Consider the following 26,654-nt stretch of genomic DNA (forward strand, 5'->3'; position numbering starts at 1 on the left):
TGAATGGGCGCTTTTTATTTAACTTCTTTTGGACTGATGCACTGCAACACCCACTGAGTGCCATTAAACAGCTTGAAAGATCAAAGACAATTTTTTATATAACTCCGACTGGATTCGTCTGAAAGAAGAAAGTCATATACACCTAGGATGACTTGAGGGTGAGTCATTTATGGGCTAATTTTCATTTTTGGGTGAACTAACCCTGTTAAGGTTGAACCACTGATGCCACATGGGCTATTTTAACAATGTCTTTACTACCTTTCTGGGCCTTGAACTTGGTAGTTCTGTTGCTGTCTATGGAGGGTCAGAAGGCTCTCGGATTTCATCAAAAATATCTTAGTTTGTGATTGAAGATGAACGAAGATCTTACTGGTTTGGAACGACATGAGGATGAGTAATTAATGACAGAATTTTCATTTTTGGGTGAAATATCCTTTTAAGCTTTTAGAAGCTTTCTAGAAACAGGAGGGTCTGTATTATACCCGGAGAAAGCAGTCTGTTAGCATTAACCTTCTCAACTCCCTCAGCTTGGTTTTATGGTCTAGTCACCTGAGCCGTAAACGTCATGTGATTAATCAAAGCAGGAAAATTACATCATAGCAATGCTGATGGAACAAGAACACTTTTCGTTTTTCTAGTTTTGAAAAAGATGATAAATAATGATAAATTACTGTTAAAATTTGATACAGCTTATTATTTCTGTTATTGACAGCTGTCTATTTCTACTAAATGCTTATTATTGGAACAATTTTCAAGTTTTAGTACGTTTTATTCCTGAAATCTCTCTGAATCCCAGTTTCTACTGGGATCCTGATAATCCTGATTTTGTTTTTTGGGGGGGGGGTTCAAAAGTATGCCAATCCCACTAAAATGTGTTTTGAAGAACCTATATTGTAGGGCTGATCCAGATCAAAACCAAAAGTATGCCAATCCCACTAAAATGTGTTTTGAAGAACCCATATTGTAGGGTTGATCCAGGTCAAAACCAAGATTGGATTACACGATCAACTCCAATCTCAGAATCCTTTGTTTTTTTCTTTTAAACAAACGATTTTCAAGATTTCATCTAATCCGCCTAAATCTGATCAAATTACCTTTGAACAACTGGGCCTAGAAATCCTCTTGTTTAGCAGTGTTTGTGTTCTGCTGCCACCTGGTGGTATTGACAGATGTTGTTGCAGGTGGTTTTCTGGTTGACAGATTCTCCTTAGTCACTGAAATACCATCGTGCTGCCAAGTTGTGTTTTTGAAGCGATCATGTTACCGCCACAGGGCAAGAAAGACCTGACACATAACTGCAAGCACATGCTTTGAAAACGGAGGGCTTTTTAAAGAATTCATTGAAGGTGCTACTCAATCTCACACATGGCTAATATGTGCTTATATATGAGGCATTTGGGGAAAAGAAAGACTTTGACAGGATGGATATTTTAATATATTGGCTTTAAGCAGTTAATCACTCCAAAGAGGTTGTTATAAAAGCATACCTGCAGCAACCAACTACTTCCCACGAGAAACGCACAACACTGAGCACTATGCGCTTTAGCAAGAACTGAAACCATGTGCTAATACAAAAAGCACTTGTACATCTCAGTTCCACATTGAGCACTTATTTCATGGAGGGCCACGAGTCAGGTACAAAATGCTGTATGATTTATTCAGTCTTTCTCTTTCTTTTTCTTCTCTTATCTCTCATAATTTTGTCTCATATTATATGCTTTAACATTAATTGCCTTAACAAATGATGAGTGGGTACAGATATAGCTTCTGCTTACAGTAACAATCGATTACTCCTCGTCTCTTTAAGAGTGTCTAAATCTCATTAGGTTTTGCAATAAATTGAGTGTTTGGAAATTCAGTTGTTTACTTTTCATTGCACACATGTCAGAGAGGAAGAGTGTCCTGTGTTTTGGTGTATTATGGTACTTAAATATCTTGAAATTAACTGTGCAACACCATTTTGCTTTTCCTCTAACCTTTCCCTCCTCCCTTGTTATTCTTTTTGGTTTCCCTTCTTTCAATCTTACTCCTTTTTCCAATGTAACTTTCTTTTATTCTTGTCTTCTTTCCTTCCTTCCTTCCTCCTCCCCCTTTTCCTATCCTTTCCTCCGTTCCACTCCTCCCACAGATGAGCCGACCAGTCCAAGTGCAGATCTGCGGGCACGTCATGTCCCCGCCTCCTCCGTCGTGTCCAGTGGCGGTATAAAATCCGCCCCTGCTGTGGCCCCAAGCCCTGCCTCCCCAACCTTCACCTTTCCCCTCAGCCGCCTTTTCTCCCACGACAGCAGTGAGTGATGCAGAGAAAGAGAAACACTGTTACTGTTGCTACTAAATGATCAAATCACTGCGTACATGAAAACATCACGACAAGTTTGCGAAATTATGTAAACATTCAGAAGCTGCATGTGATCGCTGTAAAGCTCCTCCTACTGCATGCGTACTCATACAGCACAAATAAGTCAAATGTATATGTGCATGCCGTACTGCGTATGCTCACATGATCGTTCGGTAATGCTCGTGCACCGTCTTTGGACTTCACTGAGACTGTGATGAAGATGACCACCTTCCCACCTCCTAATCTCAAATTACTTCCTGTATCCTTACCAACTCCACACTAACTGTCCTTCAGCAGCTCTATCTCTTCTTTTCCTGTGTAACAGTTCTTTGTCATCTTCATGGTTTGTAATGAATGGGTGTCTCTCTTTTTCTGTCTCTATAAGCAGGTGATCCCAAGTCTAATCGTCGCTCCTCTTACCTGCTGGCCATCACCACTGAGCGCTCCAAGTCATGTGATGAGGGGCTTAATGCATATAGAGAAGAGGGGCGGGTCTTCTCGTGAGTTTTGGGACTTTACTACTAGTATTGAACACAGTTCACACCTCAGTAAAGATGTGTGAGTTGATTTTATGTTTAAATATATTCTCACTGTGCTTCTTCAACAGGAGGATTCCAAAAAGAGTTAAGAGCTTCTTTACTGAAGGGGTGAGTTTAATTTCCTAAATTACCGTAGAAACTGGGTCATACACTCCAAAATTTCGGCATGAACAAAACTGTATTGTTTTGAGTCACCATTAGTCAATGTAATATGATATATTTCTGTATATAGATCAGATGTTGGATGCTGATTGGTCAATACCAGTTTTATTTTAGTATTTTTATTAAATTTTTATGACTAATATTTTTTCAGTATTATTATTTTTATTTTTTTTTAAAGAAAAGCCTTTTAGAGGCTCGAGATGCAAATTAGCATATGCTGTAGTCACTATGTACAATGCATATTTTTCAGCTTCTTCTGGCTGTTATCATTTATATACCATTATAGTTTAATATATATATATATATATACACACTGAACAAAATTATAAAAACTTTTGTTTTTGCCCCCATTTTTCATGAGCTGAACTCAAAGATCTAAGACTTTTTCTATGTACACAAAATGCCTATTTCTCTCAAATATTGTTCAAAAATCTGTCTGAATCTGTGTTAGTGAGCACTTCTCCTTTGCCGAGATAATCCATCCACCTCACAGGTGTGGCATATCAAGATGCTGTATATACTATTATAGTTTAGCTTTAATAATAAATTTAACTAAGTTTTCAATTAAATTTTAAGTTTAAAAACTGTATGTGCATCAGTCGATTTTCATTCATTTTTGTATAAAAAATACATTTAATTTTGATTAATTTTATTTAGTTTTAGTAATTTTAGTAAAAAAAAAATATTTCTGTTAGTTGCAAAGGCAACATCTAATTTTTTAAGTTCAAGTTTTTCAGCTAATATTTATATTATTATTGCTTTATTTCATTTAACAAAAACTATTTTTAATAGTTATTTTATTTAACAGTTAGTTTTGACCTCTCCATCATCTATTTTTATTTCGATTGAGTATGCATGTTTAAAAAAAATTGTATATCAGCTTTAAACGTTCTCTTCCTGTCTTCTAGTTTTTTATATACTGTAGTTCCATGTCAGTGTAACAGTTGAGTATTTCTCTGTTCCGTGTCATGGTTTAGTCTCTGGACAGTCTGGGTGCTGCAGAAGAGGCTCGCTCTAAACGACACTCTACCTCGGAGCTGGGCAGCATCAGCTACAGTGATGTGAAGAGAGAAGGCTGGCTCCACTTTAAACAGATCCACACGGAGAAGGGCAAGGTAAGCCAAACAGACAGCGAGGGTTAATTTATGATCTGGGGTAGCAGTTGTTAGTGGTTAAGATAAAGATGTGGGCTTGTAACTGGAAGGTTTTAGGTTTAAACTCGCCATGCAAGTTTATTTGGATAAAAGTGCCGGTTAACAAACCACCGTAATTAGTCACCTGTATGATCTGATGGATGAGATTTGTCTTTCCTCTCTCTTGCAGAAGGTGGGTAGTGCCATCTGGCCTTGGAGGCGGGTGTTCTCTGTGCTTCGGTCCCATTCTCTGTTCCTCTACAAAGACAAGCGAGAGGCAGTGCTCAAAGGGGCGGTGCTGGGAGGCGGGGCCGAAGAGGAGCAGCCAATCAGCATCCGGGGCTGCCTTGTGGACATTGCGTACAGCGAAACGAAGCGCAAACACGCGCTGAGGTTGACCACACAGGACTTCTGTGAATACCTGCTACAGGCGGAGGACAGAGAAGACATGCTGGAGTGGATTAGGGTCATCAGAGAAAACGGCAAGACTGACAACGAGGTGAGAGTGTGAGGATGATGGCACATAGACTTCAACCGAATGAAATTGCAAGACTAAATTTGTTGTTCTGGGTTTGTCCAGATGAATGACACTGGATTTTTGAGGTTGTCATTGCCTGTGCAGGAAGCAGTGCATGTTTACATGGTGTTTGTTTTTGAGAGCTGCTTCCTCTCTTACATACATGGGGAAAACTAAAATAAAATAAAAAAAAACTTGTACTTTGTTTTAATTTTTCCTATTTAGTTTTAGTTTTCCAATTATGTTAGGTTTTATTTTAGTGTGTGAAAATGTTTTCATTTACAGTTTGTTGTAGTTCTCATTACCGATAGCACAGCTTGTCGGTTAATTTCTCCGAACACTTTGGCCCTGTGGCTTGCATTGTCCAAAATGTCTAAATTTGCTCAACCAGTGGTGTTTGGGTGGGACAATTAATACTTTTTCAATTAAATTGAAATGTTCTTTATTCATATTTGTTTGTAGGAATTGGGTTTCTCACGACAAGCTCTCATCAATAAGAAACTTAATGACTATAGGAAGCAAAGGTAAGATTGGGGATCATTGTAGCATTTTTAACACATTTCACTGTTTCGAATTTAAAACAATCATCCTCCTCTTGGTTCCCTCCTGTAGTCCAACGGGTAATAAACCAGACTCCTCACCCAGAGTGCCTCGAATGACATTTCTGCTCAGTAAGCAAGACAACAGCGCACCTCCACGTTCCCCAAAACACGAGGCCAAAGATGAAAGCAGCCCCCCTAAATCTCCATGGGGCATAAATATAATGAAGAAGGCTAAAAAAGCAAGTCCTAAAGTATTTGGTGTGCGCCTAGAGGACTGCCAGCCTGCTACAAACAACAAGGTGTGTCCTTTTTATAGTGTGCTAAATGTGTTTCTTCTGCTAACTGATAAGTTTAGGTTAGTATGTTTACATGTGTATTGTTTGTGTATTGTTTGTGTAGTTCATTCCCCAGATTGTGGAGATCTGCTGTGGGTTGGTGGAGGACATGGGTCTGGAGTATACAGGGATCTACAGAGTCCCAGGAAACAATGCAGTAGTGTCCAGTCTGCAGGAGCAGCTCAACAAAGGAGGAGACATCAACATCGCTGAGGAGGTGAGCTGTTTACTCACACACACACACACACACACACACACACAATCTCTGTCAGAGACACTGTCATTTTTAAATTGCCACTGGCTTTTTGAGGCCGAGTCAACATATTGGTTATATTCACTTCCCATGTTTAAGCGGATGCTTCCTCATACTGAGGACTCGCTGATAATTGGGTTCAACAACAACAGCTGCTTTCACTTGTTACTCCTGTACAGAAATGGCAAGACCTGAATGTGGTCAGCAGCCTGCTAAAGTCCTTCTTCCGTAAACTCCTAGAACCCCTCTTCACAGATGGTGAGATTATGAGTTTGCCAACTGTGATTTAGTGCTATTTTATGTGCATAAAACTGTAAATACAGTGGAATCCTGAAGAAATATAAGTACGTCATGTAGTGACATTTTATCCTTCTGTTTCTGTTTCTCGTGATCCTCTTGAAGACAAATACAATGACTTTATTGAGGCCAATCGGATGGAGAGTGCCAGTGACAGGCTAAAGACAATGAAGAAACTGGTATGGATTTGTTTTCAGCATGTTACTTTAAAAGCCATTTTCTGCTGTTTACACTACCGTTCAAAAATTTCTGATTTGTACGATTTATTTTATGCTCACCAAGGCCTGCATTTATTCGATCAAATTATTTTATAATATATGCATATTTTCATTCAGGATTTTGTGATCAATCAAAAGTTCAGAAGAACAGCATTTAAAAAAAAAAAAACACACTGACACCAAACTTTTGAATGGTAGTATATAGCATTTATTTTGTATTTTCTTTACTTGGTTTTATATTGACTTTTCCTTTTGTCTCTCTTTGTCTTCCTGCAGATACGTGATTTACCAGATCATTACTTCCACACTCTAAAATTCCTAATTGGACACCTAAAGACTGTGGCAGACCACTGTGAGAAGAACAAAGTAATATATTTTAAATACATTTATTTCATACTAAGTATAGTTCAAGTCTATTAACATATTTACTGACATATCGCTTGAGACTTACTGATATATAAATTATAATTAAACTTTATTTGGAGTACAGCTTGTGCACAATGCACATTTCTTAATATTAAGCCTAAAATGTGTTTTAATGTCACCATTGATGAGGACCGTATGATCTTTGAATAATATCGGCCTTTAAATGCAAGATATTTAAAGTGTACCTGAAGTATACTTACAATAGTTCCACTTTAGCACAATCAAATAAACTTCAGTATATCTTTAGTTGAACTTCACTACTTTCACACAATTAAAGTGCATTAAGTACAAAATTAGTTTTTCCGATTTTTAGCAGACTTTAAATATACCAGTTTAGTATACAACAAGTACAATTGCAGAATATTTTTTATTAAGCACATAAATATGTAAATGTATTTGTAGTATACTTTGCATGAAATAAATGTATTTCAAATAAATTTTAATGTATATTTTTTTTCACTAGGAGTGATTCTGATATTTCAGTATTTTAAAGCACAGTGTATTTTTACCTTTGGTAAATGCAAAGCATAATTAAACACAGGTGTTGTTTTTTATATATTCATTTGGATTTGTGTTGAGTTTAAAAACCAGCTGGATCATGTCTTTTTTCCTTGCTTATGCAGCAGACCTTTGCAAATAGTCTAGAGATTTGAATAAGTAATATTGATGAAATTTTATTACAGATTAAAAGCGTCTGAATTGGGCATTTCATGTTAAAAAAGCAGCAGAGTTGCTCATGTAACCTGTTGCATACAGTAGCATGCTGGTTCATGTTAGCTGTAGGATGTTTTACTGAGCGCTTGTGTATGTGCAGATGGAGCCGCGTAATTTGGCGCTGGTGTTTGGCCCCACTCTTGTCCGGACCTCAGAGGACAACATGACAGACATGGTCACCCACATGCCTGACCGCTACAAGATTGTGGAGACTCTCATTCAGCATGTGAGGCACACAGCTGACAAAAAATATGCTACCCGTTTTACAGCTAGTCTTCATTTTAATTGTAATTTTAAACCGTGATTGTCTTGCTCTGTACACAGCATGCCTGGTTTTTCAGTGACGAACACGAAAAAGATGAAAAGGTTTGTTTGTTTTTATTTACTATTATTGAGATTATATAAAAATAAAATAAAAAATTATAAATTATTAAGTGATCTATTTGACTAAATAACTAAGCATTTAAAATCAGTGCTTAATTTGAGCCGGATCCTGTTTCGGAAAATGTCAGATTTTGGATTTTTCGTTCCGGTAATTGTTTTTAAGGATCCGCCATTAGATAGTGACACAGTGCATGCGTGCATATGAGAGCGAGCGCATATTTGGAGGTTATGCATTGGTCCTCAACATATTTTTGACCGTGACCAGTCAGCTTTCTTCAAACTCGCTCTCATTGATGTTTTGTGAGCAGCAGAAGGTTTGGAGAGAGTGTAATAATACCAGAAATAATACCAAATAAAGTGAACTATTATAATGTATAAACATTATAAAAACTATAAACATAGCAATACGTTAGTATAGCTCACTCCAAAACAAATCATATAAATGTACGGTATTCAGAACAGAACAAGAATGAAATAAAAATATATAAACCAAAACAAAGTGAAACTGAAAGTACCAGGTGTTAATTGGGCTCACGTACCTCTCATTCGGCACAAATCCTAATGTTTCCATATTCGCGATGTAGCCTATTTGAATGAAACTATTATTTATAATGTAGAGGCTTTGTACTTCACGTGCGTTCGTATATCGACAGAAATATCATCTTCACATGAGCAAAAATGTGCTTGGCATACAAAGTGGACCAGTTATACCATGGACTATTTAAATTGACCAGTGTAACTTTTCCTTTGTTTTTGGTTGACTATTTTATTTTGATAATGAACAGACTGTGATGTTTGAGTTGCGAATGTGTGTGTGTGTGTGTGTGTGTGTGTGTGTGTGTGTGTACATAATTCGAAAGCACAAAGTGTTGACTTCTATTTTTGCACACTCAAAATAACAACAGAACATTTGTGATTTTGTAAAATAAAGCAAGGATGCACGTTTAATTATAACTGTTATTTATTTAAGTCAGATATTTTTTGCATATTTATACCTATACTATGATTGAATTTTATTTTTATAAAAAAATATATATATATATTTTTGATGTATCTTAGATAAACATTTTCCTAAAATCATCCTGGCAACCCATTTTTGACCCAGGGTTTGAAGCTGTGCCCTAGTTAGGTTAATGCAGAAACTTGTAAACGATGCTCTCTATATAATTGTGGCATCACCGTTTAGTTACGTCATTGAATGTTCCGGGAAAACTTAAGTTGTATTTTCAGAGTCGGTCACAGTGCCTTTTAATTGCTGTTTTGAATCTGGCAATTATTCATTTACAAATTAAGCACTGTTTAAAATGTACATTTTTCGTGGCTAAATATTTACATCGCCCCCTCAGACACCAGTGGACACAGAGGACGTTCAGCCCGCCCCAAACATAGATCACCTCCTCTCTAATATTGGTCGGACGGGCCCGCTTGGGGAGGCATCAGGTGAGAGTGCTTAACCAGTTACAACCAACAATATTCAGCTTAAATAACAGCCAGTTATAGTTGACAGTAGTCTCCTTTAGATGACTTTTGGTTCGCAGTCATATTCCACCTCTGATGACTAACACTAGAATACACACTTTCATCTGCATGTGGATGGACAGGTCTGTCTGTTGAGCATGTGACAGAAGTAGACAGCAGTAGGTCCAACATGTTTCTGTATTCCTGCATGTTGAAGGTTCTTTACTTCTCTGAGTTTTGGTTTCTTTTTTTAAACAATCTCTTTCATTATATTCACGTTCTGCTGTCTTTCTCTGTACATTTCTGCATCCCTCTCTTAGCTGAGCCTGTGGAACAACCACTGCGGTAGGATGGGTTTCCCCTGCCATGCACTCTGTGTGTGTGTGTGTGTGTGTGTGTGTGTTTAATGGCTACAGTATATGCACAAGTGATGGAGGTGTTTATGGCCCCGTTTACATCTGCTGTTAACATCTGTGTTAATTCAAAGTGCTAAATAAAGCTGTCAACAGGATACTTTTTTATCCTCTCATTCAAACAGAATAGCTCAGGTGTATCTAATATTTTGTAATTTTAGAGCATGATAACGTAGGTCTAAATTAAAAATAGCAACTTAATTTATTTAAAGTGTTTCTTAAATGATTTTTTGGATATTTCTAGTTGAAATGTTATAGTTTACATTTCAGTTCTGACTAAATACAGTGGGGAAAAAAAGTATTTAGTCAGCCACCAATTGTGCAAGTTCTCGTACTGCTTAGCATAGACCATATTCAGTATCGTTCAAACTGGGTCTGTAAGATTTTTTGAATGTTTTCGAACAAGGTTTCATATGGCTGCATTTATTGGATAAAAAATACAGTAAAATACCGTAAAAATATTCAGAGCTATTATTACAAAGATCTTTCAATAATAATTTCTATTTGAATATATTTTAAAATGCAAACTGTTTCAATTCCTGTGATGTTAAAGCTGAATTTTCAGCATCATTACTCCAGTCTTCAGTGTCACATGATCCTTCAGAAATCATTCTGATATACTGATTTGCTGCTCAAGAAACATTTCTTATTATTATCAGTGCTGACATTTTTTTTGCTGATAACTGTTTTTTGCAGACTTTTTCATGCAAATGTAATTTTATGTCCTCTCCTTTGAACGGTAGTGGTATGTAGGTCAATTTCATGTAAAATTATTTGTGCAAAATCTAAATATTGAAGAGTGAACGTAATTAATGTAACTTTTGAAAACAAAGTGACGCCCAGGCCAGGTAAACGGGGCCTGTGTGTGGTGGCAAACTGTTTGTTTCGTCCTTCTCCCCCTCTGACAATTACTGTTTCTGCCCAGGCCTTCCCATAGCTTCTTTCGTAAGTCGATGTCATCAGTATGTGATGTGATGTCATCAGTGTGCGCTTTATCTGGGCTCCTTCATTTCTTCTTCTAAGACCCTGTTCACATTGGAACATTAACTGACAATCAGCGGCTGGTTGTTTATTACACAGATGCTGTTTATACTGGATCTTGTGTGAACACTGTCTCACAATCACTGTTTATGGGGGTGATGCTCAATGATTGTCACAGAGGCTGCTGTAGGTCTTGTTTATGAATGTATTAAAGGGATAGTTCACCCAAAAATTTTAATTTGATGTTTATCTGCTTACCCCCAGGGCATCCAAGATGTAGGTGACTTTGTTTCTTCAGTAGAACACAAACAAAGATTTTGAACTCAAGCCGTTGCAGTCTATCAGTCTAATGTAAGTGAATGGGAATCACGGCTTTGGGAGTAAAAAAAAAAACACACAAACAAAACCAAATTAAACCCTGCGGCTCATGATGATACATTGATGTGAAAAGACACAAAACGATCGGTCTGTGCATGAAACTGAACAGTATTTATATAGTTTTTTACCTCTGATTTTCACCGCAATGTCCGAACTGTCTGAACTCAGCGCTTCCTCCTGAGCGCGTTCTCGACAGCAGGCGTGTGAGTCTAATGTAAGTGAATGGGAATCACGGCTTTGGGAGTAAAAAAAAAACACACAAACAAAACCAAATTAAACCCTGCGGCTCATGATGATACATTGATGTGAAAAGACACAAAACGATCGGTCTGTGCATGAAACTGAACAGTATTTATATAGTTTTTTACCTCTGATTTTCACCGCAATGTCCGAACTGTCTGAACTCAGCGCTTCCTCCTGAGCGCGTTCTCGACAGCAGGCGTGTGAGGCATCGTCTTCTTCTTCTTCTTCTTCTTCTTCTTGCTTTACGGCAGATCGCAGACTTATAAGTGCATTACTGCCACCTATCTCTCAAATGGACCATTGCCGCTCTTATCTACAATCTCATTTAGGAGTGTCAATGGTCCACTTGAGAGATAGGTAGCGGTAATGCACTCCGCCGTAAGTCTGCGATCTGCCGTAAAGCAAGAAGAAGACGCCTCACGCGCCGGCTGTCGAGAACGCGCTCAGGAGGACGCGCTGAGTTCAGACAGTTTGGACATTGCGGTGAAAATCAGAGGTAAAAAACGATATAAATACTGTTCAGTTTCTCAGATAGGTGGCGGTAATGCACTCCGCCGTAAGTCTGCGATCTGCCGTAAAGCAAGAAGAAGACGCCTCACGCGCCGGCTGTCGAGAACGCGCTCAGGAGGACGCGCTGAGTTCAGACAGTTTGGACATTGCGGTGAAAATCAGAGGTAAAAAACTATATAAATACTGTTCAATTTCATGCACAGACTGATCGTTTTGTGTCTTTACACATCAATGAATCGTCACGAGCCGCAGAGTTTCATTTGGTTTTGTTTGAGTGTTTTTTTTTTTACTTCCAAAGCCGTGATTCCCATCCAATTACATTATAAGACTGATAGACTGCAATGGTTTGAGTTCAAAATCTTTGTTTGTGTTCTACTGAAGAAACAAAGTAACCCACATCTTGGATGCCCTGGGGGTAAGCAGATAAACATCAAATTTTCATTTTTGGGTGAACTATCCCTTTAAGTTAACTTACTGACAATCACTAGGTTGATCCTCCACTGTGCCTCTCATTAATACAGCATATATTTAACATGGTGCCAAAATATTTGTTAATTTCACTAACTTCCTCTTAAAATCTCTCTCCCTATCTCTCCCTGTTTTTAACTGGCCAGACTCAACCAACAGTGATTCTGCAAAATCTAAGGTCAGTATTGACCAAAAACTATTTAATATGTTTGTTGTGTTTTAAAGGTTGATGAGAATACTGTAGGTATTTGGTTGCTTATTTTTACTAGTAATGAAATAAGTATAGTTATTGTTTTATTTCGCTCTCTTGATTTTTTTATTAATTGTGAAATTGTTAATTTTTTTATTTATATTGTAATTCTAATGGTTTCTTTCATTTTTATTTAATATAAATATATATTTTTATCTTATTTAACACATATATAATACATTTTAAATGTTTGATACTTAGGGGTCATGGGGATCAAAACGTGACTTTACTGCCAAGGATATCCTGACGTTATCGATTATGTCGGCTGTGACACGCAAACGCCGGAAGCGGCATAACGGCCGTCTCCTCGGGAGCAGCACAGACGACGATTCCGAGCATGAACCTGTTAAATCCTGCATCTCCGAAAAATACGACTTGCAAGAGATGAGGCAGGTTGCATCCTTCTGCGCCCCTCGAGCGGAGGGAGAAGAGGATGAAGAAGAAGAGGAGGAAGAGGAGGAGGAGTGTGAGAGACAGAATGCACAGGAGCAGAAGGAAGAAGTAGTTCCCAGCATTTCCTCCACAGAGGAAGCGGCCCCAGCGGTGCTGCTGAACGAGGAGGAAGAGCAAAGGTGTGAAGTGAAAGGTCGCAGCTGGCGAGGAGATGATGCACGGTCTATTGTGTCAGGCTACTCTACTCTGTCCACTCTGGGGCGGAGCTTAGCATCAGAGGGGCGGGGTGAAGATGCAGATGACGAGCATAGCGAACTGGTGAGTGAAACCGATAACGAAAGTGGATTCGCTTCGCGCTCCCTCACCCAAGAGAGGCCGGAAAAACCAAGCCGTTCAAGCCTGAACTCACACACCTCACCCGAACCAACCGCACCGCGCAGTTTCCTCTATGCCCACTGCAAATCTCAGACGCCTCATGCTGCCTCTGGCTCCACCCTCGCTCCGCCTCCTCCTTCCCTCACAACCAGTCCTGAAGATAGCGCAGCACGTTCATCCACTCCCTCAACCTCCTCTTACTCATCATCCGCCTCCCAGCGCCTCCACAGCCGCCACTCTTTTAATTCCCACCGCCTCATACAGTGCGACACCCTTGCGCGGCGTCGGCTCAAGGCAGATAAATCCAAAGCGCCCTCAGTGGACCTATCCGAACTGTCCAGCTCCTCCACCACGGAGGGAGAACGGCGGTCAGGTGCGAATCAAATCCCTGATTCCTCTTCGTCTCCTTCCCCCAAAGCCAAATCCTCCTCTAAAGGGGTTAACGTGCGAAACGAGTGCACGCCAACATCCGGTCTAGGAAGTAAGAGCTGCTCGTTGTCCACTGGGCACGGTTCCCTGGCAGATCAGGTCCGGGCTCGTCTGATGGGCTCGGCGGATGATCTGCGCAGCGTCGGCCTGAGGAAGCAGCTCTCGCCAGAGACGCGCCGAAAGAGACGTGCGTGGAGGAGGCACACCGTGGTGGTCTCCCCTACGGACTGTTCAGGCAAAAAAACACCGGCGCCTCCCCCCAAACCGCTAGTTTCACCCTCCCCTGTTGAAAAGCAGGACGTTGGAGAGTCCCATCCAGAGTGCTCAGAGACTGAAGCCCCTACTGCATGGCGGGCCCTGCCTACCTCGCGCTTTCATGATTTCTTGTAGCAGTGATGGTGTGTACATTTGGGTTGTGTTGTAGCTGCGTCCTCAGTCTATTCACACTGCTCACACTGACAGCGATTACGTGGTTGCCAAGTACTGTTGAGCGCTAGGCGTTCATACTCACTGTAGTCAAAGACTATAGAATAACCGAGACGTGTCACTCGTGTAGTTTTGAATGGGGAAAAATGCAACGCTCAATATGGGCGCTCTATCGAACGAAGCCCCGCCTTCTGAGTAAAAGAGCCAATTGCAAATCAGTAAAGTCAGCACGTCACTGCAGATGCCGTTAGAAGTCCCGATTGCTATAGAAACAGTCAGCGTTCTGAGACGTGCTCTTAGGACTGTGCATGCGCACTGGCCGGTCTATTCTGAAAAATACGCTTTTTTTTTAATACACAAATAAACAACATATATGATACAGTTGTTGTCGGATTTCATTGGTGATTTCAGATATGAAATTTAATCATAAGCTTAGCGAACAGTTTTTGAGAATTTGATGTTTCCCCATTCAAAGATATAGGAGCTGCACTTGCGTGCCTGAGAGCCATTTCAAAGATGGCCACTTGCCTTTAAAGGGACTTTGCTGTAGTGTCCAACTGTGTCTAGTAGTGGGTGATGTGAGCACCATTGTGCACCATTCAGAATTGGATTGAGAATGATTTTAAATTCTAGTTCAGTTTTGGATTTTGAACAGAATTTAAATCGAGGTAGCAAATTTTTACAATTGAATTTACTTAAGTGGAATTAAAATGAACTGAAATTCAAATAAAACTGCAACATGGGCATTTTCATACCTGTAGAGTGTTTGCTTTGTTCCGGAACAGGGATTTAAATTGTTATAATAGCCCCTTTCACACATGCAGACTTTACTGGTAAATTATTGGTAGGTTACATTAAGAAATCATGTGTGAACAGGATCTTTTCAAAAGTACCAGTAAATTCGTTCCGGCAATTTACCGATATGAGAAGTTGTAACATTACCAGTAAATTGCCGCAATGATGCTATGTGTGAACGCAGAATGAAGATTATCGTATGAGCATGTACGAGTTCAGAATACGCTGATGTAAGACATTTACTCCGGGCCAATCCAGAGCCTCTGAAATTCCACAAAAAAATTCAACGGCTCTGGGCCAATCATAACATTCTGATGCAGATGATGCATTTATTCCAAACTGTGTAGTTCGATTTGAAGTCATGTAATGCAATGTCTCTGGGCCAAAAGCTCTGCATGAATGTGAACGTTTGACACAAAAATGAAATCATCAACAAAAACACTGACCTCGTATACCCCTCCATGTTTACAAACACAACACCGGGAGGCGCAGCCGTCAAGAGGTCATTTGGTTAATGATGTCACAGAGTTACCGGTAATTTGACACCGATGTGTGAATGGTGCTTTACCGGTAAAAAGATGGAACGTTGTTACCTGTGTGAACAGAGAATTACTTCTTTATGCAGCTGATATACACACACACACACAAACAGTTTTGTATATTCCTATATTTCGGGGGACAAAGTTGTAACCCGAAGTGAACTAAACCTGACATCTTTTTGGTCCCATTATAAGAATGGGATACAGTAAAAATAGTTTCCCCCCCAAATGTAAAGATGCAGAAAGTGTTCTGTTCGTGTGTGGGTTAAGTTATAGTACTTATAACAAACTCTATATAAAAACAACTTAAGTGAATGGAATGTCCCCATTTAGAGAAGTAAATAAATGTGTGCGTGAGCGTGCGTGCGTGTGCGTGCGCGTGCATGTTTACAGCATAGAGGGACATGAAAAACCTGTATACAAGTCAATGTGTTAAATGATTAACAGGTTTAAACGTGTTTAGAAATGGTCTGCATCGTTAGATATGTTTTGTACTTGCTTCCAGTATTTAATTTATATATCTTTTCTATAAAAGCACGTCTATATTTTACTTACAGGGCGTGTTATATTATTTAGCTTTGCGTATCAGTGTAACCTATAGCCTATGCAGAGATATTAAAACAGATTGTCAGATGCTGCCTTCCATGAACAACATGACACCTTTGTCACGTAAGTACAAAAGTGCTCACAACGGCTACAATCTATTTTTGACTCGTGAAACATCTGAGATTTTTTTTCTTTTAAATGCGCATTTTTATCAGGCTCCTTAAAAGGCAAAGAAAAGGTTATTAATCAGTTATTGAATGCCTACTTTTCAAAAATGTCCAACGATATTTTCATATGAGCCTGATCAAAAAAAAAAGCTCATTTGAAAGAAAATGCGTGTGTATTTGCATGTATGAATTCCAGTATCAAAAAGACTACTGCTGTTTTCACAGTATATATATATATATATATATATCAATAATCAATAGATTCATGTATTAATTTCATTTAATTTGCATGTCAACAAAAGGTAAGGTTTGCACACCTGTGAAGATGTGAGTTAATTGTAGGCTAAAACTCTGAGCTTTTCTTAACCAAGTCACTTTCCCATAGTATTACATTTGATTTTTTAAATTTTAATCGATTTTATTTTCATCTTTTTTTTTTATTTCCCGTCATTTTATTAGTAAGTCAGCAGATGGCAGCATTTACAGTGATTTGTGAGCGCTGGATAAATCTCGCACAGCCGCTCAAATAATGTTTTAAAACGTTTGCTACTATGAATAAACCCAATAGGTGGAGTCCAGGGAATAGTCTGTTGAAGTTCATGTTCTGCATTCAGACAGCTTTATTTGTTTGGTTTGAAACAGTTATCTCCAAACGCCTATTTTTGAGACACCTGTTCATCAACTAGGCAGACAAGTTAATAGACAAAACATAAGAGTAACAAACCAATGACACAATCAACTCCTCGGATAGTTTGCCATGAAGCAGAGGCTGTAACAGTAAGTGTGTCATGCAGTGTGTGTTCATCAGCCGCTCCTCGGCGGACTCGAGTTACGCGCTGCGTTTTTAGACGCGTCAAGTGTTATAACGACAGCCGTCCCAGCGGCAGCAGCAGCGACGCGATTCACTTGCACCGACCCAGACATTTAAACGCGTTCTTCTGGATAGTTTGTGTCTATTGATTATTCACATTTACCTCAAGACGGTTCGAAGAAGTTCTGCCTGGAGCCGAGGGGACAGTCAACATGCTGGGAAGGAAGAAGAAACCAGAGACAGTTCAGACTGAACCCAAAGCGCACGAGTCAAAAACCCACGATCCGCTTCGGAGGCTTGGTGAGATCATAATAGGCTACATATAAGGACAAAAATGTCTAATATACCCAGAAAGTTACTTTAAGTATGCATGCTTTCTTTACTTTCACAGAAAGTAAACTTAAATCTCAGCAGCTAACTTGTTTTCAACCCTAGAAGTTCATTTTGTGAAAGCAGATTCAGTCATTCCACACTAAATCAATAAAGACCTTTACTCTTTGACACATGCTCATTTTGCGTGACATATGGCTGTTTTGAGATATCTAGTATAATAACCCCATGAGTTTCTCTGTGTTTTATTAACCCTTTACTGTTTAGGTGTCATTTCTGACCTGCGTTTGGAAAAGAATACGCTAATGCACATTATTTTCGCATTTGAACCTGGCTTTGTAATGTTTTTACAATTATAATTAGATCTGGTTTGATTGGTTGGTCATTCCAAGAGTGCTTGACAGCAGTGTGACATTTCACTGTTTGTATTAGGCTACTTTTGATATGTGAGCTGACACAAAGCAGGGAGAAGTTGCTGTTGTTGTTGTTGTTGTTTTGGAAGTGATTTAGATGCAGAATTGTGTGATTTATTTATTTTTTTGCCTCCAGTGATCCTTTGATCAAGATAAAGTTAAGTCAATTTAAAATGTATTCTTTAAAGTTTAAAAAAATGTGTCAAGAGACCCCTGCGTTCCTTTTCAGCAACATTTCCTAGATGTTTTGGGCACAAGAACAAGTTCTGTGTGAACAACCCCCTAAGACTGGATGCTGTGACATTGTATGTAATGCAGTATTATGCTTTTTTTGGTGTGTCTGGGATGGCCTGACATATTATTTGTCCGTGATTAGCATAACCCGCACATAACCACACTCATAACCACTGACTGTTCTCGCACAATTATTATTTTCCCACTCATGTTTACCTCTCATCTTTGCCCTTCAGCAGCGTGACTCCAGCTGAGATCACCACCACCTACACCTACAAGTGCATCTCAATAAATTAGAATGTCGTGGAAAAGTTCATTTATTTCAGTAATTCAACTCAAATTGTGAAACTCGTGTATTAAATAAATTCAATGCACACAGACTGAAGTAGTTTAAGTCTTTGGTTCTTTTAATTTGGTTTTCAAAAATTCAAAAATTTTTGGCCAACAATTCACTAAAAATGTTTTTTTATTGGTCTTATGAAGTATTCTAATTTGTTGAGATAGTGAATTGGTGGGTTTTTGCTAAATGTGAGCCAAAATCATCACAATTAAAAGAACCAAAGACTTAAACTACTTCAGTCTGTGTGCATTGAATTTATTTAATACACGAGTTTCACAATTTGAGTTGAATTACTGAAATAAATTAACTTTTCCACGACATTCTAATTTATTGAGATGCACCTGTATGACCCTTACTTGTGCTGTCCACGTAAAAACCATTCTACATGTGATATCTTATTATGCAGCAAGCTGATATCTGAAACTAGCACATTTCATGTTAATATCAGCCTAGTTCTCAAACCAAACCAAAATAACTGTGCTAGTTTATGCTTCAGGCTTTTGAAAGGAACCACATGTAAGAAGGTGGAGAGAAACAAATATTTGAAAATATATCAAATGGATTATTATGTCATTATGCCTGTATTGTAGCAAATTACGCAACAAATAATATACAGCATTCTTCAAGAACAATGGCTGATTTCCAAGAAAAGTAACTAGAGCATAGTTATATCGCTTTTATTGACCTCGGCAGGTCTTTCTTTAGATGTTTAGCTATCCCACCTCTGCCTGTTTTAGCTGGGTTTCTTCTGCATTTGATCATGAATGAGTTGAATGTTGTCGCTATATTGAGTACAAGATCCTCTGAGGACCCGTCTGCATTCCCTGGCTTCTTCCCATAACTACAGCACTGTGACTGCAGTTGCATGAGAAAGAGTTTAGCTTAAACTATTGCAAGTGGGCGATAACCCTGCTTTGGTTTAATTAACTCTAATTAATGTTGTGCTCATCTGTATTATCTTCCATGGCAACCTATGCTGAATTTTTATTGACTTGTTCCATGGCTACCGCAGTGCTGCTGGTTTATCTCTGCCATGGCTGCTGGCGTCGGTAGATATGCTATAAGTGTATTGCTCATATTTATTGCTCTTGTAAAATGATGTTGAGTGGCTTGTATGAAGAGGCTGTGCAAGTTGGTGCTCTTCAGTGGTGTGATTTAATGTTACTATGTCAGTATTTCAAAATAAAGCCCTCCAGTGGGAATAATCAAGAGGTTTTTGTGCGAGAACAGAGTTATTCAGTGGTTTGAGGTATGAGATTTGCTCATTATTAACCCAATGTGATGGGTTTATTTAAGTTACGTTTCTCCCAGCTTGCTCTAGTTGGTTGGCTGTTCTTGTGCTTCTGCTAAATGATAAAGTAATGAGAGAGAATAAGTCATCCATGATGCAATCATGCCCACATTTATTCTAAATATAGATATGCTCACTATGGACAAGATGCACCTCAGGTGAACTGTAGGTAACTCTAGTAGTCTAAATGTTGTAAAATATGAGTCATCTGTTCACCAACTATTACATTTAAGGGATCATATAATACACGTTTTAAAAACCATCTTATTTTTTCACTGAAGTCTGTGCTACTGTTCAAAACTTTTTGTTCAGGCTTTTGATTTTCACCAAGGCTACATATGTTTGACTAAAAATACAGTAAAAACAGTTGAAAAGAGCTGTTTTAATATGTTTTCAATTGTAATTTATTCCTGTGATGTTAAAACTGAATTTTCAGCATCATTACTCCAGTCTTCAGTCACATGGTCCTTCAGAAATCATTCTAATATGTTGATTTGCTGCTCAAGAAACATTTCTTATCATTGTCAATGTTCAAAACAGTTGTGCTGCTTAATATTCTTGTAGAAGCAGTGGCATGCCCTGATTTTGCTGAGTTAGATGTGTTCCTAGGTCAGCATATTTTGTTGACCCTGGAACAACATTTTAATCCAAAAATGTAGTCTTGATCATATCCCTACACCTAAACCTAACCATAACCATGAGTAATCCATAAAATCAGAGGAAATTATAGATGAATGACACTGATGTACAAGCACCAAACACTGATTGGAAGCCTAAACTTCTATAAACTGGTTTGTCAAATCTGATTGGTTAATCACAATGTTGTTCCAGGGTCAATGCTGATCCAGGAACATGTCGCACTTGGTAAAATCAGGTTTTGCGCAAACAGTGATCGATTTTTTGGGGGGGGGCATTCTTTGATGAATATACAGTTCAATAGAACAGCATTTACTGTATTTGAAATAGAAGTCTTTTGAAGCATTAAACATTTTTTTACTGTCACTTAACTTTAATGCATTCTTGCTGTTTAAAAGTATGACTTCCTAAAAAAAAAAAAATCTTGCTGACCCAAAACTTTTGAGCAATAGTGTACTTAAAGTTAATTGAGCTTTCTTGAACTGAAAACGACCCGAAGTGGTAATTTTCATTTTGCATGACCAGTTTTCTACCTTTTACTTTACCGTAAAATGAAATGTCCTGTTTTCAATACTGTATCATTATGATTTCAAAGTAAGTGACCTCTGACTGGCTAACCTGTTTGCATATGAAATAAGTGACTACGGTTAGGTGTTGTGGGCTGCTGTTACATCTTTTAGTTTGCGCAGCACTTAAAAGTTTATACCAGCCATATTTGTGACATTATCAAAGAACAAAAAGCGCCAATTTCTTAAGAAAGAAACTTTCAGAGGCTCTTTCATGTTTGTGACATCACAGCCATGAGCCGTTTTTTCAGCTTGCATGGTTTCAGTCATTTCAGGTTCCCTTAGAGCAGTGTTTCCCAACCGGGGTTAATATTTTTAAATTGCTAAAATGTTCAAAAAAGCAGCTATTATATAATATCCATTTCTGATGTCGCCAATAATTAGAGATGCACTGAAATTCCGGCTGCCGAAAATGAGTTCACCGCTCAGGGTTCACTTTCACGTGGTGTGACGCTCTGCGTGTTATCCCGCTCTATGCGTGTGTGTGCTCCGCTCAGTCGCTCCACTCATATACCGTTCATGTGAATCGGAACAGCAAAGTCCACTCAAAAATGTAGCTGACAGGAAACATCGATGTAGTACAGTATTATTTCTGTCTGCAATAGCCCTCCTGTGCTGTAATGGTGTTGGTATATGGGCAACTCTGGTAAGGCTGCCCTCTCATTCATTGATCTGCTAACCGCTATGTTATGCTCACGTGTTCTGATAATAATAGCTTTCTAAGACTAAACATTATTTGCATAATTGGTAAAAAATAAAATAAAAAAAAATAAAAAATTTAATATCTTAACCCTACTGTTAGACCTACCTGAAAAATTAAAAAGCAATTTATTTAATTCGAAGGCCTGTCGTTATTTTTTATATCTCGTGCTACTGCAACAAAATTACCCCACTGTAAAATTAAAAAAACACTGAATGAGCAAAAATGTGTGAGATAGCTAGTTATAATGGTAATTAAATAATGTTTACATGTGTATAAAAGCCTACATTAAAATCTGTCATATAAATTGGTCTCTTCATTAGAAAATAGCCTACTGATTGCCACCATCGATGGACAAAATTCTTTAATAATATTAAAAATATCTGTATGACATTATATTCTGCAGTTCTTCCCTGTTGCACCAAATATCTACACTTTTCAAATGATCATATCGAAGTTAGAAATTCAAATATTGTGACAAAATTAATTTTGTAGGGTGCCACAAGTTTGTTAAAACTTCCAAAGGGTGCCGCGACTAAAAAAAGGTTGGGAAACACTGCCTTAGAGGAGCACTCATGAATGTTTTGCTTGTTGCGAACTTGGTGAGTGAAATTCAGCTGGTCATGTGATTTCCACATGACGGCCCCCATGAGGCAGCCCACTCCTTGTCAAATATTTTGTCAAATATTTTGTCTTATTTTGTCTCAGTTTAAGTTTTTCATCTAATATTTATATTTTATTTTATTTGAGCTTAAGTGAATTAACATTTTTAATAGTTTTAATTAATGCAGCACTATGTAACTTTTAATAAACAGAACTGCACACATCCCGCGGAAGAACATTCCAACCGGAGCTACTTCTCTAAGTTTATGTCTATGGCGATTCACGCAGGTATGTGTTCCTCCGCAGCGGTGACGACCCGACCAGGCTACAATAGTCCAAATATAAGTACTTATTATAAGTGTACCGTAGTGATTCGGAATAAGACAAAAACGGAAAATGAATTCATGATGTACTCGCTCATTATATACATTTGGCAAATTTTGAACACAGGAATGCTTTAACAATAACAGCATTCCTGAAGACTTGCATTGGAGTCTTCTTATGTGGGTGGGCATATTTGTCAAAAGTACCATTCATTTGTACTTTTGAGAATGAAGGAAAAATACTGAGTGCTTCTTTTTACCTCAAATCATATATTTCTCTGAGCCTTCTTCATTATACATGATTTAGTTTAGTTTAGTTTAGTTTGTGGTAGCATTTCATTGCCATGTTTCCAGTAGCTTTGTCTCTGTACTCTGGCAAAATACCAAATGTCTTTCACTTATACACACACGCTTGTCAGAGACACTTTGTCAGGGTCTTTACATTCTGGTTGCTGTGGTGAGGGTCTCTTTGCTGCAAACACTCTTGGCTTTTCAGCAGGAAGAGTTGAGGGAGTTTGCATTGCCTCTCTCTTAGTCATTTCTCTCTTGTTGATTGCCAACTTTTTTTGTATTATTTATGTCTAGGCCCATTATTGTCACGTCACTTTTTCTCTGTAATGTAGTTATTTTACTCTGAAGTCACATGAAGAGTATTAAAAATAAATGAATATAAAGAAAGCAGTGTTTTATCATATTTCAGAGAGCTGATGAAGAGAAGAGATTTTGAGGTAGTGCTGACTAGAGCAAATCTCCATGCTGTGAAAGAATGCAGAGCAGCTATTTCACTGTGAGCATGACCTCTATCTTTTTTCAAGTCTTTTTAAAGTCCAATTAAAGCTCTGGCAGAGAATCGGGGTGAATTCACTAAATGGTTAAACCACATTTGCCCACGGTATTTCAATGCAAAACTTATTTTTTGCTTTTTGATTTAGAACTTTCTATCCATCAAAGAATGCTGAAAGAAAGTTCCACAAAAAAATATTAAGCAGCACAACTGTTTTCAACATTGTTTTATGAGCAGCAAATTATTAATTATTTAATCATAAATAAATTGCATTTTAAAATGTTTGCTTATTTTAAATAGTCATTATAAATTGTTGTAACATTTCACATATTACAATTTTAATATTTTTGATTAAATAAATGCAGCCTTAGTGAGCAAAAGAAAACAAAAAAAAACATACTGTTATTCCAAATATATAGAAAACGTTTGACTGTTAGCATATATTTGTGTGCATTTTCTATTGGTTATGATGGTAGTAATCCATATCTTGTTCAAGCTAATCAAAGGAGCTTTTCTTAACCACTTTACACTATACTAAGTTAGCAGGATAAGCTGTTAGGTTGGTAACTGAAGTTAGCAAGATTTTACCTGATTTGCATGAATTTGCGCTAAAACAAAATAGTGTTTGTAAGAAAGCAACGCTTTCAACAAGCACAGTTAATTAATTCTTCCCTGCTCTCCTGTTTTTTTTCCACCTCAGCCTATTGTAACACAGCACCGTGCTGCACAGCCAGGCTTTACTTTGCTTTGAAAAGTCTATAAAGAGCTCAGTGTGCGCTATTGGCAATTTTGCAATCTTTGCTCTCAGTGAATAGTCTTTTTCCAAGCTTGCACAAGCCTGTGAAGGAGAGCAAGCCACTTTAATTGGGGAAACAAACATATGTTGATGATTAAAAATGAAAACATAGAAGAAATTATTTTCCTATTATTGTCATTCGGTGTCCTGTTATACGTGCAGTCATTGCTGCTGACGTTTACACACAGATATTGGTGTCTTACATCACTGTGGGATGACTTCTGACCTCTTAGTGCTCTCACGTCTCGAGTATGTGAGAGTGTGCACATATATATTTATTTTGGAAGATGCCTGAGTAATGAGTTGATTTTGGTCCATGTTTTGGATGAAATATTAAAACGGTGTATGACTCAGTGCCAGGAAGTGTTAGTCTCTGGCATATATAACTTTGTGAATATGAGTACAACCTTGGGACGGCACATTATGAGTGAATTATAGTATGTGTACCTCTTAGAGACTTGACACTTCAGATTTGCAGCAGCAGGTGTGTTGGACAGACTGGAAAACATTTAGAAAGAACAGGAGGTGCTCATATTTTAAAATTATGTATGTGTGTGTCATAGGTGTGCTGGACGATGAAGATGTGCAGCTGATGCTGCAGGGGTCAAAGATGATGAAGGTTCGATCTCAGCGTTGGCGGAAAGACAGGAGCCTGAAGCTTCTGGAGGACTGTGTGACGGTGTGGTGTGAGTCCAGCAAAGCCTCCCGCAAAGGCAAAAGCCAGCAGACCTGTGAGTAAATCATCTGTGACTGAACTACATCCAAAAACAAATATCAAAATTCAGCTTTCAGCACAGCATTTGTGAGTTCAGAAATTATGCGGCAAGATGAGCAAGGGTCGGTTTAGTAAGTGCTCTCAGCTGAGCTCCTGAGGGCTTTTTATCTTTTACATTTTGAGTTTACTTCCCTACATCTCTACAATGGGTCATTTTCTGTTTCATATGAATCACACTGAATAAAAAAATGCAGTTTGGTGTTGGGATAAAATTCAGTAAAGATGGCATTCTTCACAAGGTTTCGTCTAATGAATTTAATCTCACAAGAGTGCTGACAGAGAGGGTGGTCGTATTGATTGTTAAAGGGGTCATATGATGTTGCTAAAAACAACATTATTTTGTGTATTTGGTGTAATGCAATGTGTTTAAACATAAAACCATGTCTGCATTTGTGATTGGAGAAATGACAAACAACAAGCACTACTCTACACTGCTCAAAACTCACGTTTGAATCATCAGTGGCAAATTCTTTAATTATAAAAAACATACTTACAGGCTGTGAGTCAGAAGCGCCAGACTGTCCTTGCAAAGTTGGAACTGCCCCACTTTATAGAAACATTATGTAATCTTTTGGAAGGCCAAACAAAGTAGTTTCGCTTTCACAATGAAACACACAGCGGCTTGAGTGAGAGGCGCCCAGCGGATTCGACGAAGGGTTCGTCGGCGGATTCGCACACCACATGTGATGACCCCAGGCTGGACTCCGCTTCATCCACGGTGAAAGCCGATCCGGCGATCCACAGCGCGAAGTTGATGTATTTCCTCAGCAACCAGCACGGATCAGCTCTAGGCATGACGAAGAGGATATCGTCCTCTTTTGGAAGACCAAACAAAGTAGTTTCGCTTTCACAACGAAACACACAGAATCTCCACAACATGGCGGCGGCAGCAACAACAATACTACAGCGAGAATAAAAGTTAGACCTTCTTTCTTTGCGTGAACATTTGGGCGGTGTTATGCAAATCTTCACACACATTGATGTAAACATGTGGGGGCGTGTTAGAACAAGCCGTTTTAGGAAGGCGTGGACAAGTCTTAACTTATAAAGAATATCTCTTTGGATTTGAGACTTTAGTCTTTGCAACTTTACAGATCTTCTTTATGCACCAAGAGCTTGTAACACTTCAAAGAGAAAGGAAAAATTGAAATCGCATCAAATGACCCCTTTAAGGAATTTGTTCACCCAAAAATGAAAATTCTGTCATTAATTACTCACCCTCATGTCGTTCCAAACCCGTAAGACCTTCGTTCATCTTCAGAACACAGATGAGATGAAATCCGAGAGCTTTCTGACCCTGCATAGACAGCAACACAACTGACATGTTCAAGGCACAGAAAGGTAGGAAGGACATCATTAAAACAGTCCATGTGACATCAGAGGTTCAACTGAAATTTTATGAAGCTACAAGAATATTTTTTGTGCACAAAGAAAACAAAAATAACGACTTTATTCAACACTTTTTTCTCTTCTGTGTCAGAATTTGACAGACATTCACGACAACAGTACGTGTGCGTTCCTCTACGTCAGCAGCACCACGTGCATGAGTCATGGTACTCTTGTATCATTGTTTTTGTTTTCTTTGCACACAAATATTATTCTCGTAGCTGCATATAATTAAGGTTGAACCACTGATGTCACATGGACTGTTTTAATGATGTCCTTACTACCTTATGGGCCTTGAACATGATTGTTGCGTTGCTGTCTATGGAGGGTATGGAGTTCTTGGATTTCAACAAATATTACTGTTTTTACTGTCATTTTGATCAGCCATGGTGAGCATAAGAGACTTATTTAAAAAACATTTAAAATTTTTACGGACTCCA

The 26,654-nt window shown here is 38.4% G+C and overlaps 2 protein-coding genes across 10 annotated transcripts in view; both read left to right on the forward strand.

Annotated features, from left to right (window-relative positions):
- LOC107581737 (rho GTPase-activating protein 23-like) overlaps window positions 1-14,569 on the forward strand; it is an 86,418-nt gene extending 71,849 nt beyond the window's left edge. For 4 of the 9 annotated variants that reach the window (XM_016267386.1, XM_016267385.1, XM_016267378.1 and 1 more), the window contains exons 8-23: window positions 2,129-2,287; window positions 2,721-2,835; window positions 2,943-2,982; window positions 4,014-4,151; window positions 4,360-4,668; window positions 5,149-5,210; window positions 5,299-5,527; window positions 5,628-5,780; window positions 5,996-6,074; window positions 6,219-6,292; window positions 6,608-6,697; window positions 7,572-7,697; window positions 7,796-7,837; window positions 9,202-9,295; window positions 12,453-12,484; window positions 12,758-14,569. In XM_016267386.1, coding sequence (XP_016122872.1) covers window positions 2,129-2,287; window positions 2,721-2,835; window positions 2,943-2,982; window positions 4,014-4,151; window positions 4,360-4,668; window positions 5,149-5,210; window positions 5,299-5,527; window positions 5,628-5,780; window positions 5,996-6,074; window positions 6,219-6,292; window positions 6,608-6,697; window positions 7,572-7,697; window positions 7,796-7,837; window positions 9,202-9,295; window positions 12,453-12,484; window positions 12,758-14,143 — 3,128 coding nt within the window. In that variant the 3' untranslated portion in view covers window positions 14,144-14,569. The remainder of the gene's footprint in view (window positions 1-2,128; window positions 2,288-2,720; window positions 2,836-2,942; window positions 2,983-4,013; window positions 4,152-4,359; window positions 4,669-5,148; window positions 5,211-5,298; window positions 5,528-5,627; window positions 5,781-5,995; window positions 6,075-6,218; window positions 6,293-6,607; window positions 6,698-7,571; window positions 7,698-7,795; window positions 7,838-9,201; window positions 9,296-12,452; window positions 12,485-12,757) is intronic. The other 5 variants (XM_016267379.1, XM_016267381.1, XM_016267384.1 and 2 more) reach the window with 3 other exon arrangements.
- Window positions 14,570-17,070: 2,501 nt separating this feature from the next.
- LOC107581738 (1-phosphatidylinositol 4,5-bisphosphate phosphodiesterase delta-3-A) overlaps window positions 17,071-26,654 on the forward strand; it is a 30,371-nt gene continuing 20,787 nt past the window's right edge. The window contains exons 1-2 of the mRNA XM_016267388.1: window positions 17,071-17,337; window positions 24,617-24,784. Of these exons, the coding sequence (XP_016122874.1) occupies window positions 17,250-17,337; window positions 24,617-24,784 (256 nt within the window). The 5' untranslated portion in view covers window positions 17,071-17,249. The remainder of the gene's footprint in view (window positions 17,338-24,616; window positions 24,785-26,654) is intronic.

The sequence above is a fragment of the Sinocyclocheilus grahami genome, unplaced genomic scaffold (assembly GCF_001515645.1).
Source record: "Sinocyclocheilus grahami isolate Dianchi unplaced genomic scaffold, SAMN03320097.WGS_v1.1 scaffold37.1, whole genome shotgun sequence".
Lineage (NCBI taxonomy): Eukaryota > Metazoa > Chordata > Actinopteri > Cypriniformes > Cyprinidae > Sinocyclocheilus > Sinocyclocheilus grahami.